The following is a 26,208-nucleotide window of genomic DNA, read 5'->3' on the forward strand; positions in this document are numbered from 1 at the left end:
ACGCAGCTTCTAGGGATATACCGATCGGTTTGATGTTCTGCCCGGTCACACAGTGAGCAGGCGGAACATTCAATTGAGAAGAATGTAGGAGCAGGACCTGTCAGCGTCCTGCTCCGACATTCACTCCCATAGGCCGCTGGCACTTCAGGCCAGCAGCCTATGGGACTCCAGGATGTGACCTCTGCGGCAGATGTCATCCTGCCTGCCAGAGGTCCCGTCCCCACGGCTCACAAGATGGAGCCCGAAGAGAAGAAGAGCAGCCACACAGCTGTTTGTTTTTTTATGTATAGGTGGGGGCACGGCATGCAGGGGCCATTTATACTGAGGGGGCAGCATGGGGGAGAGGCAGAGCAGGGAGAGGGCACAGCATGGTCATTATTATTATATTGGGGGGTACACCATGGGCATTATTACTATTTGGGGAATACAGCAGAAGGAATTATTACTATACTAAGGGGCACAGCATGGGCATTATTACTATATGGAGGGCAAAGCATGGGCATTATTACTATATGGGGAATACAGCAGGAAGCATTATTACTATACTGTATTTATATTGTGTTGAACATTATTTGGTAGGGGTGCCCCGAGCTAAATTTTTTTTTACCAGTTGGGAGCCATGAGAGGTGACACCTACAGGGTGTCCTGCCCATATCACTACAATGGGTGACTGACTGTAATATGCAATGGCTCCCTAGATCACCACACCAGTAGTAGGGCGCATGCGCTTTGCTCAAGATAATGGCAGGATTGAAGCCATGAGGTCTCCTTACCCAAACCTTACCATCTTTGGACCCCAAGCAGAACCTATATTCATTGCTAAAGATAATGATTCTAGTCTGTAGATGTCCAGGTTTCTCAATAACTTTAGTGTTAATGCAGGACACACAGTGGGCCCTCAAGTAACACCACCTAACAGCTTGGTCAGAATGTGCATAATTTTTGTCCCAGGTCCTTTTTACTACGTGATCTGTTCACTTCACTTCTCTCTTCTGTTCCTTTTTTTTCAGTGAGGGCAATCTACAATATTCTTATATTATACATTTACAAGTGTAATGACAGTTTCAGTGGGACATTTATAAACTTTTGAATGTTCATGCATACCAAATATTATGCTGCTATATTTCAAGGGAGTATTTGTCTTATAGCAAGAGGCCAGATGTTCAAGGGCCACTGCCACTTTATAGATAACAATGTGTAAATGGCCGGAACAGACGAAGATTGAGCTTAATATTCTACTTCTATTTTCGAAGTTTTGTCACTATAATTTCATGCAAAAAAAGACTTTTCCACTTGCCTTATCACATTAAAAATAATGAATACAAATGATGCGGCATACTATTAGCATCACAGTGGTAGAATGTATCTCAGCCCTGCTCGCCATCTGTTAGAGCTGTCTGCTTTTGCAAATTTTTGCATTGAAGGCAAAAGGCAGTAGATATAATTGAAGTATTTTCATGAAATCTGTAAACATACAACTTTGCGTTTTGTTTGCTTGAAATAATAGTTTGTAATGTATTTAATCATTCCTGCAGAGATATTCAACCTGAATAATAAGGTCAATGATTCAGATTGTGTCATTGTCAGATATACGAGAAATTTTTGTTGTTCATTTTTAATAGCTTAGACTTTTTTCCACATTATTACTGTATATAGGAATTATTTTCAGCCTAATATGTCATATACAGTGCATAGTGGCTCAGTGGTTAGCACTGTTGTCTTGTTAAATAGTACAGATGAAAAAAGACACATGTCCATCAAGTTCAACAAAGAGGTATGGATGTTGGGTAGATTCTATACATATGAATTTATGCTATTTTGTTCTAAGAAATTGTCTAAGGCCATGTCCACAAAACGTAAGTTCCGCAGTAATCACGGCCGTTGTTGCAACAGCCATGATTACTACGGAACTTACGTTGTGCTGCAGGCTGAGGGAATCCCAGCCGGAGTGTATACACATAGTATACACTCTGGCCAGGATCCCTAGCGACGCAGCGAGAAACATGAATAGCAATAAATAGCGGCCTCAGAAAACACCGGCTGCACACTCTGTTGTGTGCAGTGGGGAGTTCTGATGCGGGCAGGCACGGATGCGCCCGCATCAGAACTCATCGGCGCTAAAGATCACCCGGCCAATACTGTAGTACTGGCCGGCATGATCTTTTCTGAGACCAGCCGTTCCGTGACCCGGACAGTCTCAAACAGCTTCTGAACATAGCCTTACCTTATTTGAAGCCCCCTACTTTTGCAAAAAAAGTGCATGGATTTATTAGGTTCTGCCATGCTTTAATGGGTTTGCCCTAGATTCTCTGGTTTCCTCTTAAACTGACCAATGTGAAAGTAAAAAAAACAAAAAAAGAAACCCAGACTGTGAGTCACATTTTACCCTCTCTCACCAGGCTTATAATGTGAGTATGGCTTAGAATCTGGAGTAATTTACACCACACTGTTAAACTATTTGTGCAAACAGTTTTCAATAATGCACCAAATTTTCAAAAGTCCACAGACCATATGCCATGTTTAAAATGCCGTACATGGAAAAACACAACAGATGCATTGAAAAATTCAAACAAACCACTTTTTGATTATTTCCCCAGTATTCTTTTGATTTTCGCTCTATATTCTCTATATTCTGACTGCTACCAATATATGCTACCCACTTTTTGTTCTGCTACCCATATATTCAGTTTTTTTTATATCTTTATGGTCTTGGCTGTTCCTTTATATTGCATGTTCCTCCTCCTTGCTGTTCCTTCACTTTTCTGGTTCCATTTCCACATGATTGTTCCTGTTCCCTCACTTTTCTGGCTCTATATCAGTCATGATTATGACTGCTTTCAGATTTTTTACTCTACCTACTTCATGATTTTAACAGTTTACTAACATTTCTGTTTCTATCACCTTCATGTTTCTAGCTGTTCCTTCACGTTTCTTGCTCTAATATGTCAGATTTTCAGCTGTTTCCTAACTACTCTGGCTCTATTTCTCGTGGTCCTGAAAGTACAGTTTTAGCTTTGCTTCACCTCATGGTTCACCTTACAATTCTGAGACTGTTCCATCATTGTTCTATTCTGTGACCATGTTCTCTCCCTGTTCTACTCTTCTTCCCTCTTGGTCCCCTCACTGACTCTTTTATCACATGGTTTCCATGTGGTTCTTGTTGCTCTCTGACTTCTCTGCCTCTTTCCCCACATAATTTTAGATGCCTTATTGTAATTCCTCGTGCTTCTAGTGGTTCTATTGGTTCTCTTTTCTCCACATGCTATGAATTCTCCATTGTGTTCCACTTCCATTTACCAGTTTGACCTCATGGTCCTTTTTCTGTCATTGTTTTGGCTCTGTCTCCTTATGCTTCTGACTTTATGCTTGTTGTACACTGTTATATTTTCTTATTTTTCTGGCCATCTTCTAAATTCAGCTTTTTCTTATTCAAAAGATTTATTGAAGTGAAAAATATCTCGGGTACAGAAAACAAAAAAGGGGGGATGGTAACATGGTACAAAGGGGATTCAGAGAGAGACATACGAACGTAGTAAGGCTGCTCTTGGTACAACAATTAAACTATTCAAATGAGAACAGTACAAATACTTTTTTTTACTTGACGGCCTTAACCATAAGCCTGGGAAAATAAGACGCACAGATCTCTGCATCAAAATGTTTAAACATAAGATAAGGGGGAGAAGGGAAAGGGAGGTGATGCCAATGCAGTCCTCTGGAAGCGTTAAAAGGGAACCAATCCGCAATTGTGCAGATATGGTTCCCAGAATCATAGTATAGAGCTACTGTGCAGCTCGTGGCACATACCAGCTGCAGCAGTAGCTTTAGTAAGGAGAAAAAGTATTTTTATTCTGCCACTAATGGGTCTCTCTGCCTGTCAATCATCCCCGCACTGCACGCCAACAGGCAGAGAAAGGTGACTAAATACAAGCGGATTCCGACCCAGATAACTAGTTGCCCAGCAGAATAAAAGTACTTTTTCTCTTTACTAAAGCTGCTGCTGCAACCAGAGCTGGTACGTGCCGCAAGCTGGACAGTAGCTCTATACTATGATTCTGGGAACCATATCAGCTCAATTGTGCTGATTGGTTCCCTTTAAGGGAAAAGAGGTAACTTTATTTATAAAGAGATATAGACAAATGACCCAGGTAGAGTCATCAAACCCCAAGGCTTCGATATTCGGGTTGTAAACTCTGGTTCTATTTTCTCATATTTCTTTCATAGTTTTCTTTTATTTTACTATGTTCCTGTCTCTACTTCTCTTTGCTTCTTTTATTCAACATTTTCCTTAAATCTATTAAATGAATAGTTCTAAATTATGGGACAACTTAAAAGATCTTAAAGGTGTATTCTGCCCAGACCATTTCCAATTAATTACTTTCAAAGCCACTAGTTTTATTCACCAACCCCCCTGAGTTTTTCCAATACTTTCCCCGATGTTTTCACTGCATCCTTTGCTTCGTTACAAACTTTTGTAATCCAGGGACTCTTCTGAATATGGTGCCGGTTGGGAAACTACTAAACTTCTGGCATACGATCCAGGTAGAGAAATAATACACATTTCCCACTGATCATGCCACAACACCACTGTCAGTGGGTCACGTGTCTCTGTCTCTGCAGTGGTCAAGGTTTTAAACGCTAACTCTACCCACTGGGGAGACATGCGATCCATGTCTCAGATGGAAGGGGGGGAAAGAGCAAGGAGCGAGACGGAGAAATCTCCATGCAGCAGCTCTTGTCTTAAGGGGTGAGTGCCATAGAAAAGCTCAGGAACAGAACGGAAGCTGTAATTTTAACTTATAGCACACATATAAAGCCTGCTGCTTAACCTCCTTAAGGACATATGCCGTACCCGTACGGCATATGTCCACAAGAGGTGTTCAGAGAGGGGCCGCGCCGCGACCCCTCTCTGAACTGCCGCAATCCCGACTGCTATCTGCAGCACGGGACCGCGACTATTAGTGGGAGTGGGCCGATCGCCGCTCCCGCTAATTAACACCGTTAGATGCAGCTGTCAAACATGACAGCTGCATCTAACAGTGTTATTTGCAGCCCATCCCTGGTGTCTACTGGCGGTATCCCCCCCCCCCCCCCCGGGGTTCCCTTGGTCTTTCCGGGCCGGGCCTCAGTGTCAGAATGATGCTGATCCTGGCTCTGTATTCTATTGCAATGGTCTGCAGCAGACCAAAGCAATAGAGCACCGATCTCATGGATCGATGCTGCATAATACAGCTATGCTGATCTCTATTGGAGATCAATGTAGTTGTATTAGAAGTCCCCCAAAGACTTATAATTACTGTATAAGTAAAAAAAAAAAAAAAGTGTTTTCATTAATAAAAAAAACCTCCCCTAAAAAAAAGTCTGAATCACCCCCTTTTCCCATTTTATAAATAAAAATAACTAAATAAACATGTTTGGTATCGCCGTGTGTGTAATCGCACAAACTTTTATTTATCACATTCCTGATCTCGCATGGTAAACGGCGTAATCGCAAAGACCCGCTAAAGTGCAAAAATTGTGCATTTCACAAAAATGAAAATTGGCTCCTTCTTTAAGAGGTTAAAATGGTGTAAAAAAGATTTGGGGTGGAATACCATTTTAGGCTATGTTCACACTACGTAAAAGTACTGCCGTTGTTGCCATTGGCAACAAGGGCTGTACTTTGTGCAGGGTGGACAATGCCTCTACTTCAATGGGATCCTGGCCGGAGTGTATACGGAGTGTATAACTGAATTGCGGCCGCAGAAAGCTCTGTCAGTTCACACAATGAAGCGAGCGGCTCCGGCCACTTGCTTCATTGTGTCCTTTGTGAAGTTCTGATGCATGCGCCGCTGATGTGCCCGCATCAGAACCCTGCGGCCCGAAAGAACATTCGGCCTGTACTTAAGTACCGGCGGGGATGATCCAGGCAGAGACCGGCCGTTCCGTGACCCAGCCAGGTCACGGAACGGTCGGTCTCTTACAAAGTGTGAACATAGCCTTAAAGTGTTAGTTTTCATCAACAAAAATCAGGCTTAGAGTTTGTGCCAGATTTAGGAAATATACTGAAATAATCATAACATATAATAATAAAAAGTCTAAGCAGTGCTCAGAGGCGCTAGAGCTTCTCTCCATTACAAAATCGTTCTTACGCAGCCACTAATGAAACCAATTAAAAAGTTGAAAAACTTTAATAATACATAAAGTACCCTGGAGCCAAGTTTGATGTGATGAACTATAACAGATTATCACGTATTTCAGCATGTCAGCATTCTTGAGTCTCATATAACTAAGTAATTAAAGTATCCAACACTGGTTTGCGGTCGTGTGAGCCGGCTGTGGATAGATTTGTTGCGTAACGAGTAATTATTTTGATGCAAATTATCTGACACAAAAGAAACACACTTTCAGTAAAGATGCCAAGTTTCTAATGTTTCAGCTTAAGTACTTCCGATTACATTTTATTATTGCCATGGGAGAATAATAAAATCATTGTTCTTTGTGAGTATATTAAGCAACCTTGAGGGGATTTTAGCAGTCAAATCATCCAGTTGTCTGCTGAGTACAGTGACAGCCAAATATTTATACTGTTGAGTTACATGTATAATGCAATAAGAAAAACCATTACTGATCTACCTGAACTACCTTTAACACTCAAATTCTCAGCGCAATTCACCCGTGGGAGCTCCTTTGACTACAGTTTGGCTCTTTTGTCCATGTACTCTGCTGTCCTTAAACTTTGGTGTAAGGTGATTAAAAAGGTAACAGTTGGTTGGGGTATGAATGCCAAGATCCTCCACAGATCAAAACTTTTGATATGTCTCTAGGACATCCACACTTTAAGAGTTATTGCCATCTTATAAGGACATGGCACTGTCCCATATATCCCTAGAACATGCACTCACATGATTAGTGGATTTCCAACTTCTAGGACCGCTACCAATCCTGAAAAGAATAGACTCAGTGATGTTGCCCTTTCAAAGTTTTTCCTGCATGGTAGTACCCCAGCCATACACTGTAGCATAGAACTGCAATGCAACTACATTCAAGTGAATGGAGTTCACTGCAGTTCCCTGCAAAGCCAGAGGTGCCGCTGTGCAGGAAAGTGCTTGAAATCAACACTGCAGCTTCTTCATTCTTAGGATATGAGTGTCTTAGAGGTTGGACCCCATTGGTATGGTAGGGGTCGTTATATTGCAATGGACGTTCATCAGTAAATTCTGGCTGAACAGCTCCTTCTTTTCATTTAAATCCTTCTCAGATATAGCTGTAATATATATTTTATGCTTTTATAAAAAGGTAATGGAAATGTAGACAACAATCATTTCAGATAAACAAATTAATTCATCATCAGTTGACAATAGAAATTTCCATCCAACATTTTGACACATTTCAATTTTTTTTGTCTTACAAATATTCCCTATTTATGATGTGATATTCATCATGTTTCCTACCATTATATAGCGTCAGTGTTCCCTATTGGATGCACCAAATTAGATTCAGAGTTTTAAATAGTACACATTGACATTCAAGGATGAATAATTTTCCCTAATCTGGTTGATTTTATGCTGAACGTTTTTGTGAAGTTTCAGCAGTATTTGGTGACTTTCAGTTTCTTTGAAAAATTGGTATGATATAAAAAAAGCTGACAGTGGTGTTTTTTTATGATACCTAGTTTGTAAAATGCATAAACATATTAATAACCTTCCTCAGAGCAAACTTTGTGTGTGTAGTTTGCCAAACAACAGTATATGAGTCTATGAGTCAGAACTAGCATTTTTTCTTAAATACAGTTGTCAAAAGTAAAGCAATGTAGATAATGGATTATAAAAATTATTTTATGGTGCGTTCACACCTACAGGATCTGCAGCTGATTTTCTGCATCAGATTTCATTTAAATAACTGAACACAGCATCAAATCTGCTGCAGATCTGCTGAAGATCCTGTAGGTGTGAACGCACCCTTAAGATATATTTTTTTCTTTTCTTATTTCTTTATCTTTTTTTTTTTTAACTAAAGAAAGGTTGAATTGCCGACAAGGGTACTAGAGGATTCTTCTCACTGAGCCAATGGCTGACATACTCGGTGGCACATGTCATACTTTGGAAAATCATCACCTTGATACCTCCAACCAATATCTCATGACATGAATTGAATGCTTCCATTCTACAATGCCAACTTAGTGGTAAATTCAACTAGAAGACTGGAAACTACATAAACACCAGAGTAACAGGCATAGCGACTACTTTGGGGCTTATAATTAGGCAGACCCACCTTCATCATTGGCATGGACAATACCCATGGGACTTTAGTGCATTATCTTTATTCTGCAGTATCAGTTTCACATTATTAGGCTATGTTCATTGAATAGCGGCTGCACAACTGTGACAGTGCACACAATGAAGGGTGCAGCTCTGGCCGCATACTTTCCATCTGTGTGCAATAGTCAATTGGGATGCAGGGGCACACAGATACACCCGCATCCCAATTCAATAGAAATGAAGTTTATCCCAGCTGGTACTGCAGTAGTACCAGCCCGGATAAACTTCACTGACAACAGCCGTTCTGTGACACAGTGTGAATGTGGCTTTAGGGTGTGACATCACATGTAACACAAAATGTCAACAAAAAATTAGCAAAATATTAACATTCTTGATCAATAGTTTACAATAACCATCAGAATGGAGAAAAAACAGCAATTCCGATCTACTTGTGTTAATCCTTGTAAACCAATTTAACCTTCCACCATAACTGCTTGACCCGAGGGCACTACCTTTTGGATACTATACCTAGCATTATGTCTGTACACAGAAGTGTGTCTAAGCTTTTTAAGTAATAGTCAATTAAAAGCTACAAAAAGTGTTGCAGAGTGCAGAATATTACTGAACTGAAGTCAGAAATCATTGCATCCAGTACATACTACATACAGTAGAGCTTGGAGACAACAGTCCAAGGTGCTCTTATATTGACCGTTATCAGACACATAGGCAATTTCCAATAATAGACCCGTGTAAAAGAACTAGCGATCAGCTGATAAACTAGTCATTTAAATTATTATTAATGGCGGAACCCTGCCCTGTCTCAACAGGTGATAAGCAGTCAACAATGATAAATTTAAAAAGTCCCTTGCTAATCTAGTGATCATTCATAAACTCCAGCTGCACTATTTAATGAGTCTACTGGGCTTGGTGGCGATCACCAAGATCTGTGTTTGTTATCTGGAGCCTTTTGCCATTGCTAAAAAGACCTTTAATTGACCCTTGTTACTATATGAGGGTTTCCCACACAAATTGAGGATAAAATAATATGTTATATTTATCCTGAGGTATGATAATCATGTTTTCCAATTCCATTGTAGGCTTTGTCATCAAACAATAAGATTTCCTTTAAGTCAACTGCATTTTGCACCTTACCTCATTGATCTGGGGTCACAAAAGTTATCAACAAACCTATTATTTGATAGTGACTGTAATTTTACTGTGTGCATGGACAGATAGTGTTTTGGAATCACACTGTAAATATAAATCCAATTTGGAATGAAGTTTTCATTTTGTATATGACCTGGCAGCGAGCAGCTCTTCCATTCCAATCATTCTGGGAGTAAGAAATGAGTTGTTGAATGTTCCTAATGTAGCTTGTTTGTTTAGAAAGATATTAAATATTGCTCACCAAATGGCTTCATCTGCAAATTAATTTTGTCATCATAACGTTAAATGTTATCGCTGAAATAACAAACAGTTCAATATGGCATAGTGCCTGTCTATGCCTATAAAATTACAATCTGATATGCCCAAAAATTTGCTCATAATAGAGATGTGTACATCACAAAAGGTACTTGTGTATGCACTCAAGAAAAGGTACTCAAGAAAACCACTAATGGACCCCATTAATATGTGGCCCCAGGTGGGCAAAACACGTCGCCTGCCTCCATGGTACTCTGGTACTAGCTACTACCTTCCCCCCGACAGTTAATGTGCCTCGGCATGGCAGCCGCTGGCACTATATTGCACCCTCTCCCCAGGTATAATGACTGTGCTTCAGCGCAGGACTAACAGGAAAGTGACACTGACATTTGGGGTACAGGATATTAATGAGGGTGACAGGAATAAGAGACTATCTTCTCTTTGTCAATCATCTAAAAAATGTGCCAAATTTCATATTCCTGCAAAAAAATATCTCAGAAAGGGGTTCATTAGACCATTGAGCCAAGAGTGTCTCTTTGATCTCTACTGGTCTATATACTTTACTATACTGCTGATAAACAAGAGGACTACATTATTCCATCCTGTAAAATAACATGTCCAATGAGACCCTATTAGTGACAGAGTATTTTATATAACAGTTCCTGGTGGCAGATCAGGTGATTGGCTCGGCCATTCTAGCAGCTTTATTTTCTTTCTTTGAAACCAGTTAAAAGTTTTCTTAGCTGTATGTTTGGGGACATTTAATCACAGGGACTCCAATACTACCCCCCTCCATTGTGATCTTTACAATTATGTACTTTCCTATCTTCAGCAGCTTCCATAGACAATAAATGGAAAGGTTGTGCAAATAGGTGATGATTTCTCCATTTCAACAGGAACCCTTTTCTCAAGATCACAGGGAGCCCCAACAGTCAGAACGCCACAATCAGTTAGGCATTAAAGTAATGCAGACATTGAGTAATTCTTCAATTTCATAAACATGTCAACATTCTGGGCTGAGTTGTGAAATAAGTACTTGTAAAGTGGTAAATACGGTGTATTATTCAAGAATGTGTCTGGCCGTATGAAATATCTCCTCTGACGCGTGCAGCTGGGTGTCAAGCAGAAGTGTGGAATGGAAAATAAACAATAAACTTGGCGGCAGAGTTAGAGATGTTCCACTTAACAGATGCTTCCACAGTAAATGAGGCAGAGAGCACTACATATGCAATGTACTGTGGAGCAATGACTTGGAGGTTCCTGCAGTCTACAATTATGTGCTAAATAGCAAAACACTTGATAAATCTGCTTCCGAAAGGGACTTGGACATATTGGTGGAAATTAAACTTAGCTTTAGTGATTAGCTCCAGATAGTGGCTGCCAAGGCTAATATTATCATGGGAGCCATCAAAGAGGCTTAAATGCACATGACAAGAACACAAACACACATATGGAATATTGTGTACAGTTTTGAGTACCTGTACATAGGAAGGACATGACTGAAGTAGCAAGGGTGCAGAGGTGAACAACCAAGATAATCAATGGGTTGGTTACCGGACCAAGAAAGATTTTCAAAATTGGGATTATTGAGTTTGGGGGGAAAAAAAGGAAAATAAATAAAGAATGGACAATACAGAAATTGTCTTACTGATCTTTTACACTTAGACCTGGAACCATGACAAGGAGACATGCTCTACATCTGGAGGAAAAAATATTTCACCATCATCACAGATGAGGATTCTTAACTGTAAGGGCAGTGAGACTGGAACTCTTTGCCGCATGATGTTCTGATGGCTGAAAGAATTTCAAGGAGGATGGGCTGGATACCCTCCCTCAAAAAAAAAACAAGTATAGTTTAGTAAAGGCCCTATTACGCAAAGCAATTATCGGCCGATTTTGGCCACTATGGACGATAATTGTCTCATGTAATAGAAGACAATGATTAGCCAACATGCATGATGTTATCTGATCATTGTACTTCAGTGTCTTTCGATATGTTGAAAGACCAACTATCTAAATAGCAGCAATCTTCTCTGTTGCTCCGTGCAATAGGAGCGGTGGCAGCAGACCGCCGCTACCTTCTATGGGCTGCCCGGATGATCCAGTGATCACCCAGGTAGACCCCCCTCAGCTCCCCGCGCCCCCACCTGCTTTTACCTTCTTGCTGTCGGTGTGTGTTATATCACTGGCAGTGAGTGGGGAACGAGGAGCAAGCGAACGCTGACCTGACAGGTTGGCGCTCGCTTGCTCCTCTAAATCGCCCCGTGTAATAGGGGCCTAAGTTATTGTTGGAAGATTTCTGTAGATAGGAGGTTGATTCAGGGACTTATTCTGATTTTCCCCCTGCTACTGAGAAATTGGCATCTGTCTGATAAGGTTTTTTTTTGCCTTTTTCTGCATCAACACAGTAGCATTGTAGGTTGGACTTACTGTTTTTTCCAACCTCATCAACTATATAACATCTTGGGACTCCATATTTAAGATGTGCAGCTAATAAGTCCCCAGTTAATCCATTCACATGGTCCAAGTAAATTCTAGTAAGTCTAGAATTCCAGTCACAAAAAAATCCCAAGTGTGTACTTTCATCAAAAAGGTATATTTGTCTGTGTGTTCAACACTTGTTGGTTTTCAGTATCATAAAAAGATTGCAAATCAGCTAAGAGTCTAACTTCAGGAACCCCAAAGAAAAGGCAAAAGTTGCCCAGCCATGGTTCTTCTTGTAGTATTCCATGCCATCTACATAAATGAATGGATGACCATGGCCAAGGCCACTTTTTAGCATCTCTCGGCTCTAGCTTAGAAGGGAGTCCCAAGAGGAGTATACTCCTTTATGAAGTTCTTATCCCCAATAAGGTATATGGGAAAAAAATGTCTGAAGAAAAAGTCCATTAAACAAAACCTGAACCTAAAAGTGAATGATAATATTAAATAGATTTTTTTTCCTAACAATTTTAATATTTTTTTTTGTACATTTATAAAGTATATGCTTAGCTCAGCAATATTATAGACCAAGATCATCTCTCACAAATCAGTGCTTTGACGTGTTAAACCATTCACATGGTCCAAGGTTTATTTTATCCCTTGTGTGTCTTGTAATGTTTGTTTTATACTTGCTTAAGGTTTTTTTTGGCCCTTCAGAGAGATTCTGCTCTGTTTATTTTGTCATCTGGGAAAATCTGTGATATTAGAAACAGCCTTAATCTGTTCTGAAATGCATTACGGGCAGTGTGCCAAACCAGCATACTTTTTGCTAGATATTTAGACTGATAACTTGGGGAGACATCCATATAATAAAGGAAATATAGAGTCACCATTGTGTGGATTTTGAAACAATGTAGAAAAGTCTAGAATTTTATGTACATTAAATCCGGGGGGTGGGGGCTGTTAGGAAGACAGAGAGGCTGGAGAAAGTTAAAAGAAGTTAGTTCCTAAAGGATATACAGTATACAATGAATGGAGTGTTGTATCTATTAGCCGAAGATGTAAACGTACAAAGGTCCCTCATATTAATTGTGGTGTTGCATTCTTCCTTCACAGAGCATATCCCTGACTATAATACCTTAACAAGAATAACATCACCCTTACGCAATATAAATAAATTGCCTCAACCAAACCATGCACAAAAGATAAAAGTCAGCCAAACCCACTGATATCCATCTGATGCGATCATCCGGCTATCTATCCCCAACCAGTCATCAATCCCCCCATCCCCCTGAAGCTGTGGAAGCTCATGAGTGTCAGTTCCACTCCGTCATCCTGCCTCTCCCTTCGGAGATGGAGGACATGTAATGTCCTTACTCTTCTATAGATATAGCTGTAATACGTCTCACATGGTTCATGGGAGCACCAGGACAAGAGACAGAAAAAAAAAAACAGAATCTCCTATGGTATAGCAGCAGTGACAATATTTTAGTGGAGAGTGGTGTGTGCCTAGCTGGATGACATTCGGGACATTGCACACCGGGAAATGTAGTTTGCTGGGTGCATACCATTACAGAAAACTAGGAACAGATCTTCAGATCTTTGCATTAGAGGGACAAAAAAACTGTAGGAATGGTACAAAAAAAAAATAGCAACGTCCCATATTTATGACTGCACAAAAATAATAAGAACATTTTAAAAAGTGTATCTTATCTTTTTTAGGGGTACATTTAGAATTAGTAAAATAGAAGCAAATTATATTATAATTAAATGATAATATACTAATCTATATGATTACCTGAAAGTAGGGTATGGTAAGGGCAGACAAAAATATACAACCTATTTTCTGGCTAGGTTCTGGCTTTTCAAGGCTAGGTTCACACTGCGTTTTTGAAATCCGTTTTTTTCATCCGTTTTTTGACTTCCATTGTAAAAAAACGGATCAAAACGGATCCGTTTTTTTTTAACGGACACAAAAGTAGTGTCAGCTACGTTTTTGTGTCCGTCAAAAAAACGGATACGTTTTTTTTTACAATGGAAGTCAATAAAAAAGCGGATCATAACGGATGCACACAAATGCATCAGTTTTAAACGGATTGCAAAAACGCAGTGTGAACCTAGCCTAACTGATATCATCAGTATAATTGCATTATTTACTATATGTTAAAAAGTAATATAACCATCACATTAGTAAGATCAAACTTAAAGCGACTCTGTACCCACAATCTGACCCCCCAAACCACTTGTACCTTAAGATAGCTGCTTTTAATCCAAGATCTGTCCTGGGATCCGTTTGGCAGGTGATGCAGTTATTGTGCTAAAAAAACAACTTTTAAACTTGCAGCCCGTGCCCTACGGGAGTATCTGTGCCCTAACTTTGCACCACCCCTCCGTCCCTCCTCTCCACCCTTTTCATCATTAGGAATGCCACTGGAACATTTTCTCCATGCTGAACATTTGCACAGGTGTCTTAACGATGTGTCGGGCTAAACAGGTGGGGAATAGTAGGCAATCTGCCTGGAGCATTCCTAATGATGAGGAGGATGGGGAGGAGGGACAGAGAGGGTGTGCCAGCCTAATGCATACACAATGTAGGCCACTCCCGTAGGGCACGGGGCTGCCAGTTTAAAAGTTGTTTTTTAGCTCAATAACTGCATCCCCTGCCAAACGGACCGCAGGACAGATCTTGGATTAAAAGCAGCTATCTGAAGGTACAAGTGTTTTTTTTTTTGTTTTTTTTTGGGTGGAGGGGGTGTCAGATTGTGGGTACAGAGTCGCATTAAGGGTCATCTACAGTATATGCTTATTTTGGAAGTGTTGGAATAAAACATGGCTAAATAGTAGGATTTCGTTTCTGAAAGCCAGATAATGATATATCATCTATTTATCTTAGTGTGACTATGACTAACATGTGTTAGAAATGTTTATAAAGGTTGCTATTTTAGATACATGGCACCTACTGTGCACTTTCCCTTGGCTTATCCCTAATTTTCCGCCATTACACAGGTTAATTTGCCATGAGAAAGATTAAAAGGGTTTTCCGGGATAAAATTACATTTACTATGCTGCCAGGGCTGCGGGTAAGATGTTAGTTACATATACTTACCTGTAATATTCCACCACCGCTGCTGGGCTCTGGGCTGCCAGCCCTCTGCCGCTGTCAATGGTTTCAAAACATCCAGTGACACGCCGTACTAACCGGAAATGTAAGCTCAGCATAGTCTCTATACTGGCTATAATGAGCTTCCATTTCTGGTGGGAATGGCATGAGATAGGATGTTTAAAACCACTGGCAGCAACAGAAACCGCTGACAGCACCTAGCAGTGTCATTGGAACAGGGCGCTAACATCTTCCTCACAGCCTCAGCAGCATAGTTAAATGTAATTTTATCCTGGAAAACCCCTGTAAACTTGATGGAATAATCCTTCATTTGGGGAATTAAATTTCTTTATAAAAGTCATTTAACAAACAGCTTTTTTGGATATTTTTAAGCAGCTTTTTTTTTCTTTTTGCCAAGTTCAGGAGTGGATTCAAAAGGAATGGGAGATAAAAAGATGGGACTTATACTTCTCTTTCTTCCTGAATCTACTTAGTTGGTTCTTAAAATGCATCAAAAACTGCAGTGGCCTTTTTCTTAAAAATGCTATGTGAAACCATGGTTAGATGGAGATAAATATAAGCATATTGGGGTCGATTTATCAAACTGTTGAAAGTAGAACTGGTACAGTTTCCCCTAGCAACCAATCAGATTCCACCTTTCATTCCTCACAGATTCTTTCAAAAATGAAAAGTGGAATCTGATTGGCTGCTAGGGGCAACTAAGACAATTCTACTTTACATTTGTTAAATTTCCCACCTTGTTTTTATAACTCCCAAGGGTCTGAAACATTTACCCCTATAGACTATGTAAAAATGGTGAAATACCAGAATACATATTTTTTTCTATATAAACAAGCTTTTATATGAAAAGTTTTTTACTAAATGCATACTTGCCCCAATTTTGGGGGAACAATTCCATAAACTGGACCTCAAAACCCAGTCTACAAGTGAAAACTTTTGAAATTCCTGTTTTAAATAATGGGGCAGGGTTTAAAGAGGACCTGTTGACCCCCCAAAATGAGTTGTTACAATCACAAAGCTTTTTACAGTTTCTTGATCTGCCCTCCTTTTCCAGAAATATGCAGCTTTGTACTCACAATGAAAATATAAGGCAAAATAATGGTCACTGTTGCAAAACAAGGGGAAAAAAATGGCTGTTTTTGCAAAACAGTGGGTATTATTTGCACTTATTTTAATATTGTGGAAAAATAGCCTTATAGTTCTATGGTTCTATAGTCCTTTTTTGCAGGCCCTTGGGCGTCAGAGATTTAGCAGGCCCCTCATCCATCTCCTATGCACAATCACTCGAGACACCACTTACATACACAAACACACAATACTGACACACATGCTTACTGACACAGACACTTAAAGGGGTTCTACAATGCTACAAAACATGGCCACTTTCTTTCAGAGACAACACGACTCTTGTTTCCGGTTCAGGTGTGGTTTGCAATTAAGCTCCATTCACTTCAATGGAACTGAGCAGCAAAAGCTGGAGACAAGAGTGGGGCTGTCTCTTGAGGAAAGTGGCCATGTTTTTATAGCGCTAGATAACCTCTTTAAAGACATACACATGACTGACTGACACAAAATACTGACTGACACTTACTGACTGACACATTACTGACTGACGCATACACTTTACTGACCGACACAAACACAATACTGTTTGACTAACATTATTGACTGACACACACACTAAAGGCCCCATTCCACGGAACGATTATCGTCCGTATTCAGGCAATATCGGCCATTACGGCCGATAATTGTCCCGTCGAATAAAAGGCAACAATCAGCCGTCATCGTTCATGTCGGCTGATTGTTGCGTCGTTTGTCTTTCAAACATGTTGAAAGACAAACGACCAGGATAGTAGCGTAACTTAAACACATTACTGACTGACACACACACACACACACCACTTACAGCTCCCTCTTCTCCCTCTTCCTCCCTGTCAGGCTGATCTCCACACTGTAGTATTGAGGACCTGCGGGTCATGTGATCAGGTCCTTTGTCCCTCTCTCTCTCTGCAGGACACTCACAGGTCCTGCTCTTTCTCTATCTTCTGATGTTTAGCCTGCTCATCATGCACTACAGTAAAAAGGCTGAACGTCAGAACTCCGGGCTCCCCTCCCTCTCTGGGCCCCTCGGGGCGCTGGGGCCCTGGCACTTGCCCTGCTTGAGTTCTAACAAGTGAGATGTAAAAAAAAAAAAGTGTTACACATTTATCATTAATTCAGGGCAAAAAAAATAATAAAAATAACACAAATCTACAGCAATTTATGATAAAATGCATGTTGTGCTCCGTGGTAATTGCAAGCCCCAACCCCTTAAGTGCTGCATGGTGAGACCAAACCTCAAAGAGAATAGCAGCAGTGGGGGAGTGTTGACACAGACAATAATAATAATAATAATAATAATAATAATAATAATAAAAAATTACTCCCTGTAAACCCTTTTAGGGCTTAAGGCAAGAAAAGAGAAAGACTATGATAGCATATAAGAAGTTGAAAGGAAGATTTTTTTTGTGTTCTTATGCTTCATCTCCTTCTTCGTCCTATTTTCTTTGTCATCAGGCATGTCATCAGCTTTGAAAAGCCTGATGACATGTCAAAGGTTATTTTTAATGACAGATACTCTTTAATATTCTAACTCTTTTCTCCATCTTCTACTTCTATAGCTTCTACCTTTGTTTCATTTTTTAACATTATTTTACATATTTGCACACTTTCAAGTCTATCACAAATAATTCCTGAGTTGGTTTTTCACAGTTTGCTTTGTGTAGAAATAAAAATGACTAAGAAAAGAAAAAAGCTAAGCGTTTAATTCCTTTGAATAACTGAGGTGCTGAATAGGAAGCTGCACCTCTAGTTTTGATAGCGGGAGTAATTAGCTGATAGTGAGCTGCTGGGAAATTCTGATTTATCTTTAGGCAGAATAACAATAATCTTTTAGGCATTCAGTAATGCCCCCTGGCTTTAGATGTACAAAAAAATTATTTCAATTGAGGGTGACCTGTTCTAAGCACAAAAAGGCTAGCTCGCAAACTTATTCTTACAGTCTGAGCAATGTGCCTAGTGTTTAGAACCTGAGTCCTTTGTCCTATTACACAGAGCGATAATCGGCCTAATTCGGCCGATTTTCACTCCATGTAATTAGAGACAACGATTAGCCGTTGAAACAGCCCAGACCTAAAATCATCGCCCAGGGACCACTGATTTCTATGTGTAATAACGATAATATCACCTGTCCACTCTCCTGGTCTTCTCCTGCCCACTGTTTCCTCCCCGATCATGCGCGCTGCAGCTTCAGAGCGGCCTGTTTCAGCCGACAGGCCATTCAGCCAATCACTGGCCTCAGTGGTCCCGGACAGTGATTGGCTGAAGCTGGAAGCACGGTGCCAGGGAGGAAACATAGCGCAGGACTATCTAACTAACTATGTTCATGCAGCGCTTGCTAAACTATTATCAGGCCGTGTAATAGGCCCAGTAAATGAGCATCAATCTAGCAGATCATTGCTTGTTTACAGTATTGATCAGGCCGCCATCGGTCTGTGTAATAGGACCCTAAGTCTTGTTAAAAGGGCAATCATTGACTTATAAGGTAGCTATCTCCAATAGGTGGCACCAGAGAGATGATCTTTTAACATTTACTTTACAACCCAGAAAACCTATAACTTGCTCTTTCTTTCCCAGCACTCATAGTCCTCAAGGTCCTCATCATCAGTGCAATTTTCATCTGTATGTTCAATATGCCCGAAAGGGGTGTGGCTTATTGAATTCTGGATGTCACCTTGGACTGGTGGTAGTGGTTGGGTAGATGAGTGGTGTGGTCGCTTGGCCCGCAGTGTATTCAATTATAGAACATAAAGCATGACAGAAAGTCAAATACTTGCATTTACTGTCTATCCATGCATAAATAACCAGTTTGGTCCATTCTGCTACTAACTTTTAAGACTTTTCTGTTGCATAAATTATCACTCCCCTTCACTCATTGTCCTTTGAAATATCCATCTGGTTCCAGGATTCTAGAAATAGAATGTAATAACATTCACCCTTGTGTGTATTCGTACCTTGGAGTGTTTGTGGCTGTGAATAGTAAGCTGTATTTTATGCTAATTGCTGTTTGAATGTCTGCCAAGGTGTGTGGGTATGCCTATATGCCATACATCACTTTAACATTTACAAAGTGGCATCAAGAAACATTTATTCTTCACCTTTTCTCAAAACTTATGGTAACTAAAACTTTTTAGATCCATTTCAGGAGATTTATTTTGTTATAGCCTTAGGAATACAATAAAGGAACTACTTATTTTCTTTACAAGATTGAGTACCGTAAATGAAAATTTTATTTAAATTTTCATAAAATCTACTAGTTCCAGGCCTGGAACTTAAATTTTGCTCATCCTTGAAGTTTGTTCATCTTCTTAATCTATACTTAAAATGCATTAAATCCCTGCTTTGGCCACTGATTGGCTTAGATGGGTCACTACTGTGGCCACTGATTGGCTGAGGCAGGTCCCTATTAGAGATGAGCGAACCGGACGAGGTTTAGGTTCGTATGAACCTGGTTCGGCTTCTGATTCCCGCTGTCTGCCCGCTCCGTGGAGAGGAAGAATACAACCTTGAGGACTGCCTGGAAAACTGGGATACAGCCATAGCCATAGGCTGTATCCCAGTTTTTCAAGTGGTCCTCAGGCTGTATCCACCCTTTCCACTGAGCGGGCAGACAGCGGGAATCAGAAGCCCAGAGTTCAGGTTCATACAAACCCGAACCTCGACTGGTTCGCTCATCTCTAGTCACTATTGTGCCAATGATTAGCTGAGGCAGGTCACTACTGTAATCACTGATTAGCTTAAGAAGCTCAAAACTGTGGCCACTGATTGGCTGAGGCAGGTCAATACTGTGGCCACTGATTGGCAGATCAGGCATTCTCTGTGTGTTGAGACATCCCCAAGAAGAACTGATCAACAAAGACTGGGGATTGGCTAAGTAACCCTCCCTTATTTATTAGGCACACAACCCCTTTGACAACCCCTTTAAAATACTGTATGCAAAATATAAAAACATAAAGCGGGAGATTTATCTAAGGGTGTAAAATATACACTGGTGTAAACTGCCCACAGTAACCAATCACAGTTCAGCTTTTAGCTCTGGTAAAATGAAAGCTGAGCTGTGATTGGTTGCTGTGTGCAGTTTACACCAGTCTGTATTTTGCATCCTTTGATAAATCTAGGCCATAGTCTTTTTAAACTGGATAGAAAAAAAAAACTAACAAAATAAAAATAAAAAATTTCAATTAGTATCCTCTGCAGTGGACTCAATCGCTCTTACATAGATCTTAGTCCGGTAAAACAAAAATTATTTGGAGATACAAATGTTAAGCATTATCACCCCATGTACGAGACATATAGAACTGCCAAGTGAATCTTCAGAGAGCGCTGTTCGACGACATTTATGATCTCATTTTAAGGAAACATCTGTTAGAGAATGATAAGCAATAACATTTTATGTCTTGCAGAATGTAACGATTTTTCTCTCTTGACAAAATGAGCTGCTAGACCTTTACTCTCAGAAAAAAAATACAATTAATGAAAACATTTTGCAGGTTACAATTAATACTATGGCTTATTAATTACATTCAAGTCATTTATTACTATAGTAAAAAGGTAAAAGCAGTTTCATTATTTACTTTCTTCTTCTTTTTTTTATAAAATAAAAAATAAACATAAGTAGAATAAAAATCAACTGTATCCTAAGCAACTACAATTTCCATAATAAAATGGCTGTATTGTTAAGAGCAAGCAGCATGGGATAGGTTATTTAGAAGCATCAATGGGACATAATTGTTTAGAATTGGCTAAAACCAACTCAATTTTACATTTAATGCTTCAGTAATGTCTAGGAAGACATATTACTGGACCATTTTCTTCTCAATGTAATGGTATATAGTGCAAATAGGTTTCTGAGCCCTGTGGGGAAAAGTCCTTGATATCCACATATGTATTACTAAAGTAGCATTTTAACAGAGTCTAAAAAGTCTTTAGACTGAATCACTGGCACTGCCGCAGTGTGAACATTTTCTGTACATCTTCATAGTACATCTTTGCTATGTTTTTGCGTCTGTCACAGTTGGGCTATGATCAAACAACTGTTTTTCCCTCTCCATTTTTGAAAAGAAAACATTATGTCTGTCATTTAGCGGTTTGGCCGCCCATCAGTACAATGATGGCTGCTGGTACATTATTCAAGTTTAGGTGGACTAATTGGCCTTTGGTTGTGTCTTTAATTGAAAAGTCTATTGAATTTAACAGTAAAACAGTGGAAGGACAGTGAAAAAAGAAAAACTGTGCATGAACAACTAAAAAATAACGTCCGCTGTTTGCAAAACATGTCCGAAAAAAATTGTCATGATCATTATTTTGACGTTCGCACTGACAAACATCCGTTATTTTATTAAAGGAGGGCGTTTTAGGTGCACTGATAAAATAGGGGATCTCACTAATCATGTGTGCTATACAACTCTTATGTAAAGGTCCGGAACAATTTTATAACATTGCATAAGAAATAATTGTCTCCATTCCCCTTTAAATGTCAGGTCACACAGGATCAAAACTTGCATGCAAACACAACACTCATAACATTTCCTGGCTGTAAAGAGCCAAGTATTAGACTTTAATTGCCTTAGTCTTGTAAGAAATAAAGCAGCAATTATCTTGTCGGGCGGACTATCTATTTAAGGAAGGTCAAGGGAAATAGTACAAGGACATCAGTTGCACTTGCAGAACACAATGCAGCATATCCTTGTTATGCTAGCCCAATACAGGGTGAAAACCCAATTCAGAACTTCTGTTTTAGTTGTAATTAAACATTTTCAAATGCAGATAAGATGTAAAGTCAAAAATTGATCCACCATAAAAAAGATATCGACATGAAAGATTCTTAGAACAGGCTATTAGCATGCTTACTGGGATCTGATTCTAAAGTCTGTGTGTATATGTCTAGTATGGTATTGAAGCTTAGCCCATGTACTGTATATTCTACTGATCTGTGGAGGTTCAGGGGTCAGACCCCAACCAATCACACACTGATAGCATATCAATAGATCTATTAAAGGAGAGTTCCCACCAAAATTAAAAATCTCAGACAGGCAGGCGTGTGTGGGAACATAATAAAGAAAGTATACATACCTGTCCATATTCCATCACACCACTCTCACTCGCCACTGTCAGCTGCTGGATATCATTCTCTGCCAGCAGCCGGATACGTCACATACCCAGTTCCTCCAGCTGCAATGTCATGGTCTGGCTGAGGGATTGCCTGCTCAGCCTGTCAGTGACTGCAGTGATGTTCTGCCCCAGTCACTGATTGGCTGAGCGGGCAGTCCATCAGGGGGGTATGTGATGTTGCAGCTAGAGGAGCTGCAAAAGACCAGTGGCTGGCAGGAATTGGTAAGTCAGCGCTGCAAGGGGTTTTTAATTTTCTCCTTTAACAGCCTTTAGGAGGCGCTCGAGCCTCCCATTGACTCCCATTATGACACGGAGGCCAGTTTTGGAGGCCAAATGATTTACCTGATTTGGTCTACATCTCCTGCTGATTGCTGAATATGGATGCAATTTCCCTCCTATTAATCACTGACAACAGTATAAGGAACATAAGAATCACTTGTTATGTTTCTTACCAGCTATGTCCATTGACTGGATAACCAGGCCAGGTCCCCAGGTCCTAGAGGCTTCTGGAGACCTGGAACCGGTGTGGAGGACCTTCTCCCCCGTTGTTTTGAGAAAAGAAGTCTGTGCACTTTAATTTATTTTATTTTTTTATCCTCTCTTTCCAGATGTTCTTTATGCACTGTATACAATCTGATAATCTTCAAAATATTATAATTTAGCACAGAGGGATGCCCAATTAAACAAATTTTGTTGTAGCAATAAAAAAAAAACTAAATTTAGGCCATGTTCACATGGTGTAAGAGAGCGGCTGTTCCGTGAGCCAGCCAGGTCACGGAGCGGTCGGTCTCTAAAAAGATCATCCCAGCCAGTACTGCAGTACCGGCCGGAAGATCTTTCGGCCCGCAGAGTTCTGATGCGGGCGCATCCATGCGTGCCTGCATCAAAACTCCCCAGTGCCCGCTATGAACCTTGCGGCCGGAGCCGCTCGCTTCATAGTGTGCACTGACATGGGTTTCTACGGCCGCTTTTCACTTAATAGTGGCCACAGTTGTTTTTTGCGGCGCAGCTAGGGGTCCTGGTAGCAGTGTATACTATGTGTTTACACTCCGGCCAGGATCCCATAGACACCCGGCCAGCGTAATTTCTCGTATTAACTACGGCCATTGTTGTAATCTGCAACAACGGCCATAGAAATACAAAAAAAAAAAAACGTTCTGTGAACATAGCCTTAAGACGTACTTTAAGATTCTTTAGTAACTAACTTTTCAGCCTCAGTTGACCGAGATAAAAATGATAAACTTTTTTGGCAATTGTAATGTCATTTCTCAAGTGTATTATCACCTATACTTCGAGGTCAGCTTGGAACTTCGGATCTCTAGCTTCAAACTTACCTCTAGGTATATGAAAAAAATATTTCTGCACTACCCTGCAAAGCTTTTTTGATTACTGTTAATGGTGGCTGTCAAAAGCAATGTGAGAGGTAGCAATGCACTTCTTATTAAATTGTCACCCAAGGCAAGGTCCTCACCTTTCCACACATTCAGCATAACTCATAATGCAATGCTATACAGTAAACGATGATGGGGAAAGTATCTTATGTTCTCCGTGCCAGCATTTTTTTTTTATTAATATAGAAGCAAATAACTTTTGGATAGAACATTTTTGCTGAAGGGAAAGTAGTCAGTGTTAAGATTTGTATTAGGTTCATAGATCAGGGGAATCAGCGTCCAATGGAGGAAATGTCTGGTGGGTCCAACCAATTCTAAAGTAAAGAGGTAACAGAGTTATGTATAACACAATTACCTTAGTTCCTTCCAGGGTGCTGTAGGGTAACAAGTGGGTAACAAGTCTCCTTGGAGAGACCACCACTAGGCTGGTATGAGGAGTCTTAAAGGAAAGGCAATGCTTCATGGGAAACAGAAGTAAAGAAGTCTGCTCACTTTTGTCATCCATTGGGGTAGCATTCCTGTAACCCAAGTCTCCAGGTCCCCATGCACCTTATACTCAGTATAGGCTCTCCCAACCAACCACCAACAACTTGATGGAAAATATTGCCTGACCCTTTTGTTCTGGGAGAGAAAAGCCAGTCAGAGCTCTCTGACTGCTGCTTTCCTTCTCCTACCCATAGGGAACACAGGATCACTCGGCATTCCTGTTTTTGGGGAGGTCAGGTGGCGGATGGGTGAGGTGACTGACGGCTGAATGGTCTTTTGACAGTTGGTTTTTGAAGGTTCATGGCCATCTTTAACCTCTTAAAGAGCCTTGAAACATGACATGGTAGAGCCTAGAATTCTTTCAGTTGGCTACAGCTATAGAACCTTAGTCAATCTAATATATAAGAAAACAGCTAGGCAGTCCATACTTGCCAGAAGTCTTGATTTTGGCAGGAAAATACTAAATTCAAAAGGGGAAGAATTCATGTAATTCCTATCCAAAAAGTCTGGTAATTATGAGAGATTTTCTGAGCATTCTTAGGGGTGCAGATTAAATTTCCCAAATTTAAATGTTGGCAAATATGAAACCCCACCAACATCTTCTCCAGATGCTACATGATAATTAGTTGTGTAAGAAAGGTGGAAGGGGTAGTATATAATCACTCGAAATCTTCCTTGCGTGCGCAGAAGAGGATGTAAAAGTGGAGTAAGTAAAACTTTTTCAATTTTGTCAATGGACATGGACATCAGATTATAGCCCGGAAGCAATAACAATGTAATATATAGGCAGACTTCCAAGCATTCCGCTCATATCTCCCACATAGAGAACCGGGACTTGACAAGCTGGACATTTATTATCTAAGCCTATTGTTTCTCTAGAAATAAGTGATGACACTACAGTACCTGGCAGCTGGTCCTCTTCCATTCCCCCACAGAAATAACAAGTGTATTTGGCTCAACCGTGCATGCATAGTAATGGAGAAGTCAAGCTGATAAATATCAGGTATAGCATTGTTTATTGCCAGCTTGACAGAAGAGATATCATTTTCTATATCACAGTTCCAGATTCCAAAGTAACTCTTTGATAATCACTTTTTATTGGTTACATTCATATAATACCTTCCCTACCTGGGTCTAGATTCTGAAAATGTGATTGTTATTGACAATTGATGATAGAAAAAATGATGTGCAGTCACAGGGTCTGAGAGTAAAGTATCTGACAACTATTCTTTCTTTTTCCAGGGCGATGAAGTGTTAACAGTCGTCAAAGCCAAAGCGCAGTGGCCAGCCTGGCAACCCTTGAATGTGTAAGTGTGAAAAGACAGATGTTTCTGCTGAACTCTAAGCTCTTCCTAATTTCAATCCTGACAAGTGTTATACCTGCTACATCCCAGAGGTAAAGTGATAAACTGAGTAACACGGAGGCAGCTCGCACTGACAAATCTACTGCTAACATTCACATCAGGTTTTTTAGTTCTGGAAATGGTGAAAATTGCCCAATCTATACTGCAGTTTGGACAATGAATTACTCTCTGCGGGACACAGAATAAGCCTACGCTGTTTGTCAAATGCAATATACAGTATATACATATATATATACAGTATATATATATATATATATATATATATATATATACATTTATTATGGTGCATATTATTTTGCATTAGGGGTGAAGAGGGGGCCGAACAGGAGGCACGGGCTCTGTATCAGCTCAATTTAACATTTTTAACGCTCTGAGCTGCTGTAGCTTTCACTATGTGCGCACACTGGTGTGCAAGGATTTATGCAGAGGTATTGCGCCTCTACATAAATCTGTGGAGCAGCGGCACAGCTGGGGACAATTGTAAGTCCGATGCAAAAAAAAGCTGGACTTCTGTCAGCACCAGGGCCGGGCCATACCTGAGGTGCTGGCAGTGTGCT

The 26,208-nt window shown here is 40.2% G+C and overlaps 1 protein-coding gene across 1 annotated transcript in view; it reads left to right on the top strand.

The window, feature by feature from the left end:
- Nucleotides 1–26,208, top strand: part of SPON1 (spondin 1) — a 280,785-nt gene that overhangs the window by 205,649 nt on the left and 48,928 nt on the right. The window contains exon 7 of the mRNA XM_069965794.1: nucleotides 25,530–25,594. Coding sequence (XP_069821895.1) covers nucleotides 25,530–25,594 — 65 coding nt within the window. The remainder of the gene's footprint in view (nucleotides 1–25,529; nucleotides 25,595–26,208) is intronic.

Source organism: Dendropsophus ebraccatus, chromosome 4 (assembly GCF_027789765.1).
Source record: "Dendropsophus ebraccatus isolate aDenEbr1 chromosome 4, aDenEbr1.pat, whole genome shotgun sequence".
NCBI lineage: Eukaryota > Metazoa > Chordata > Amphibia > Anura > Hylidae > Dendropsophus > Dendropsophus ebraccatus.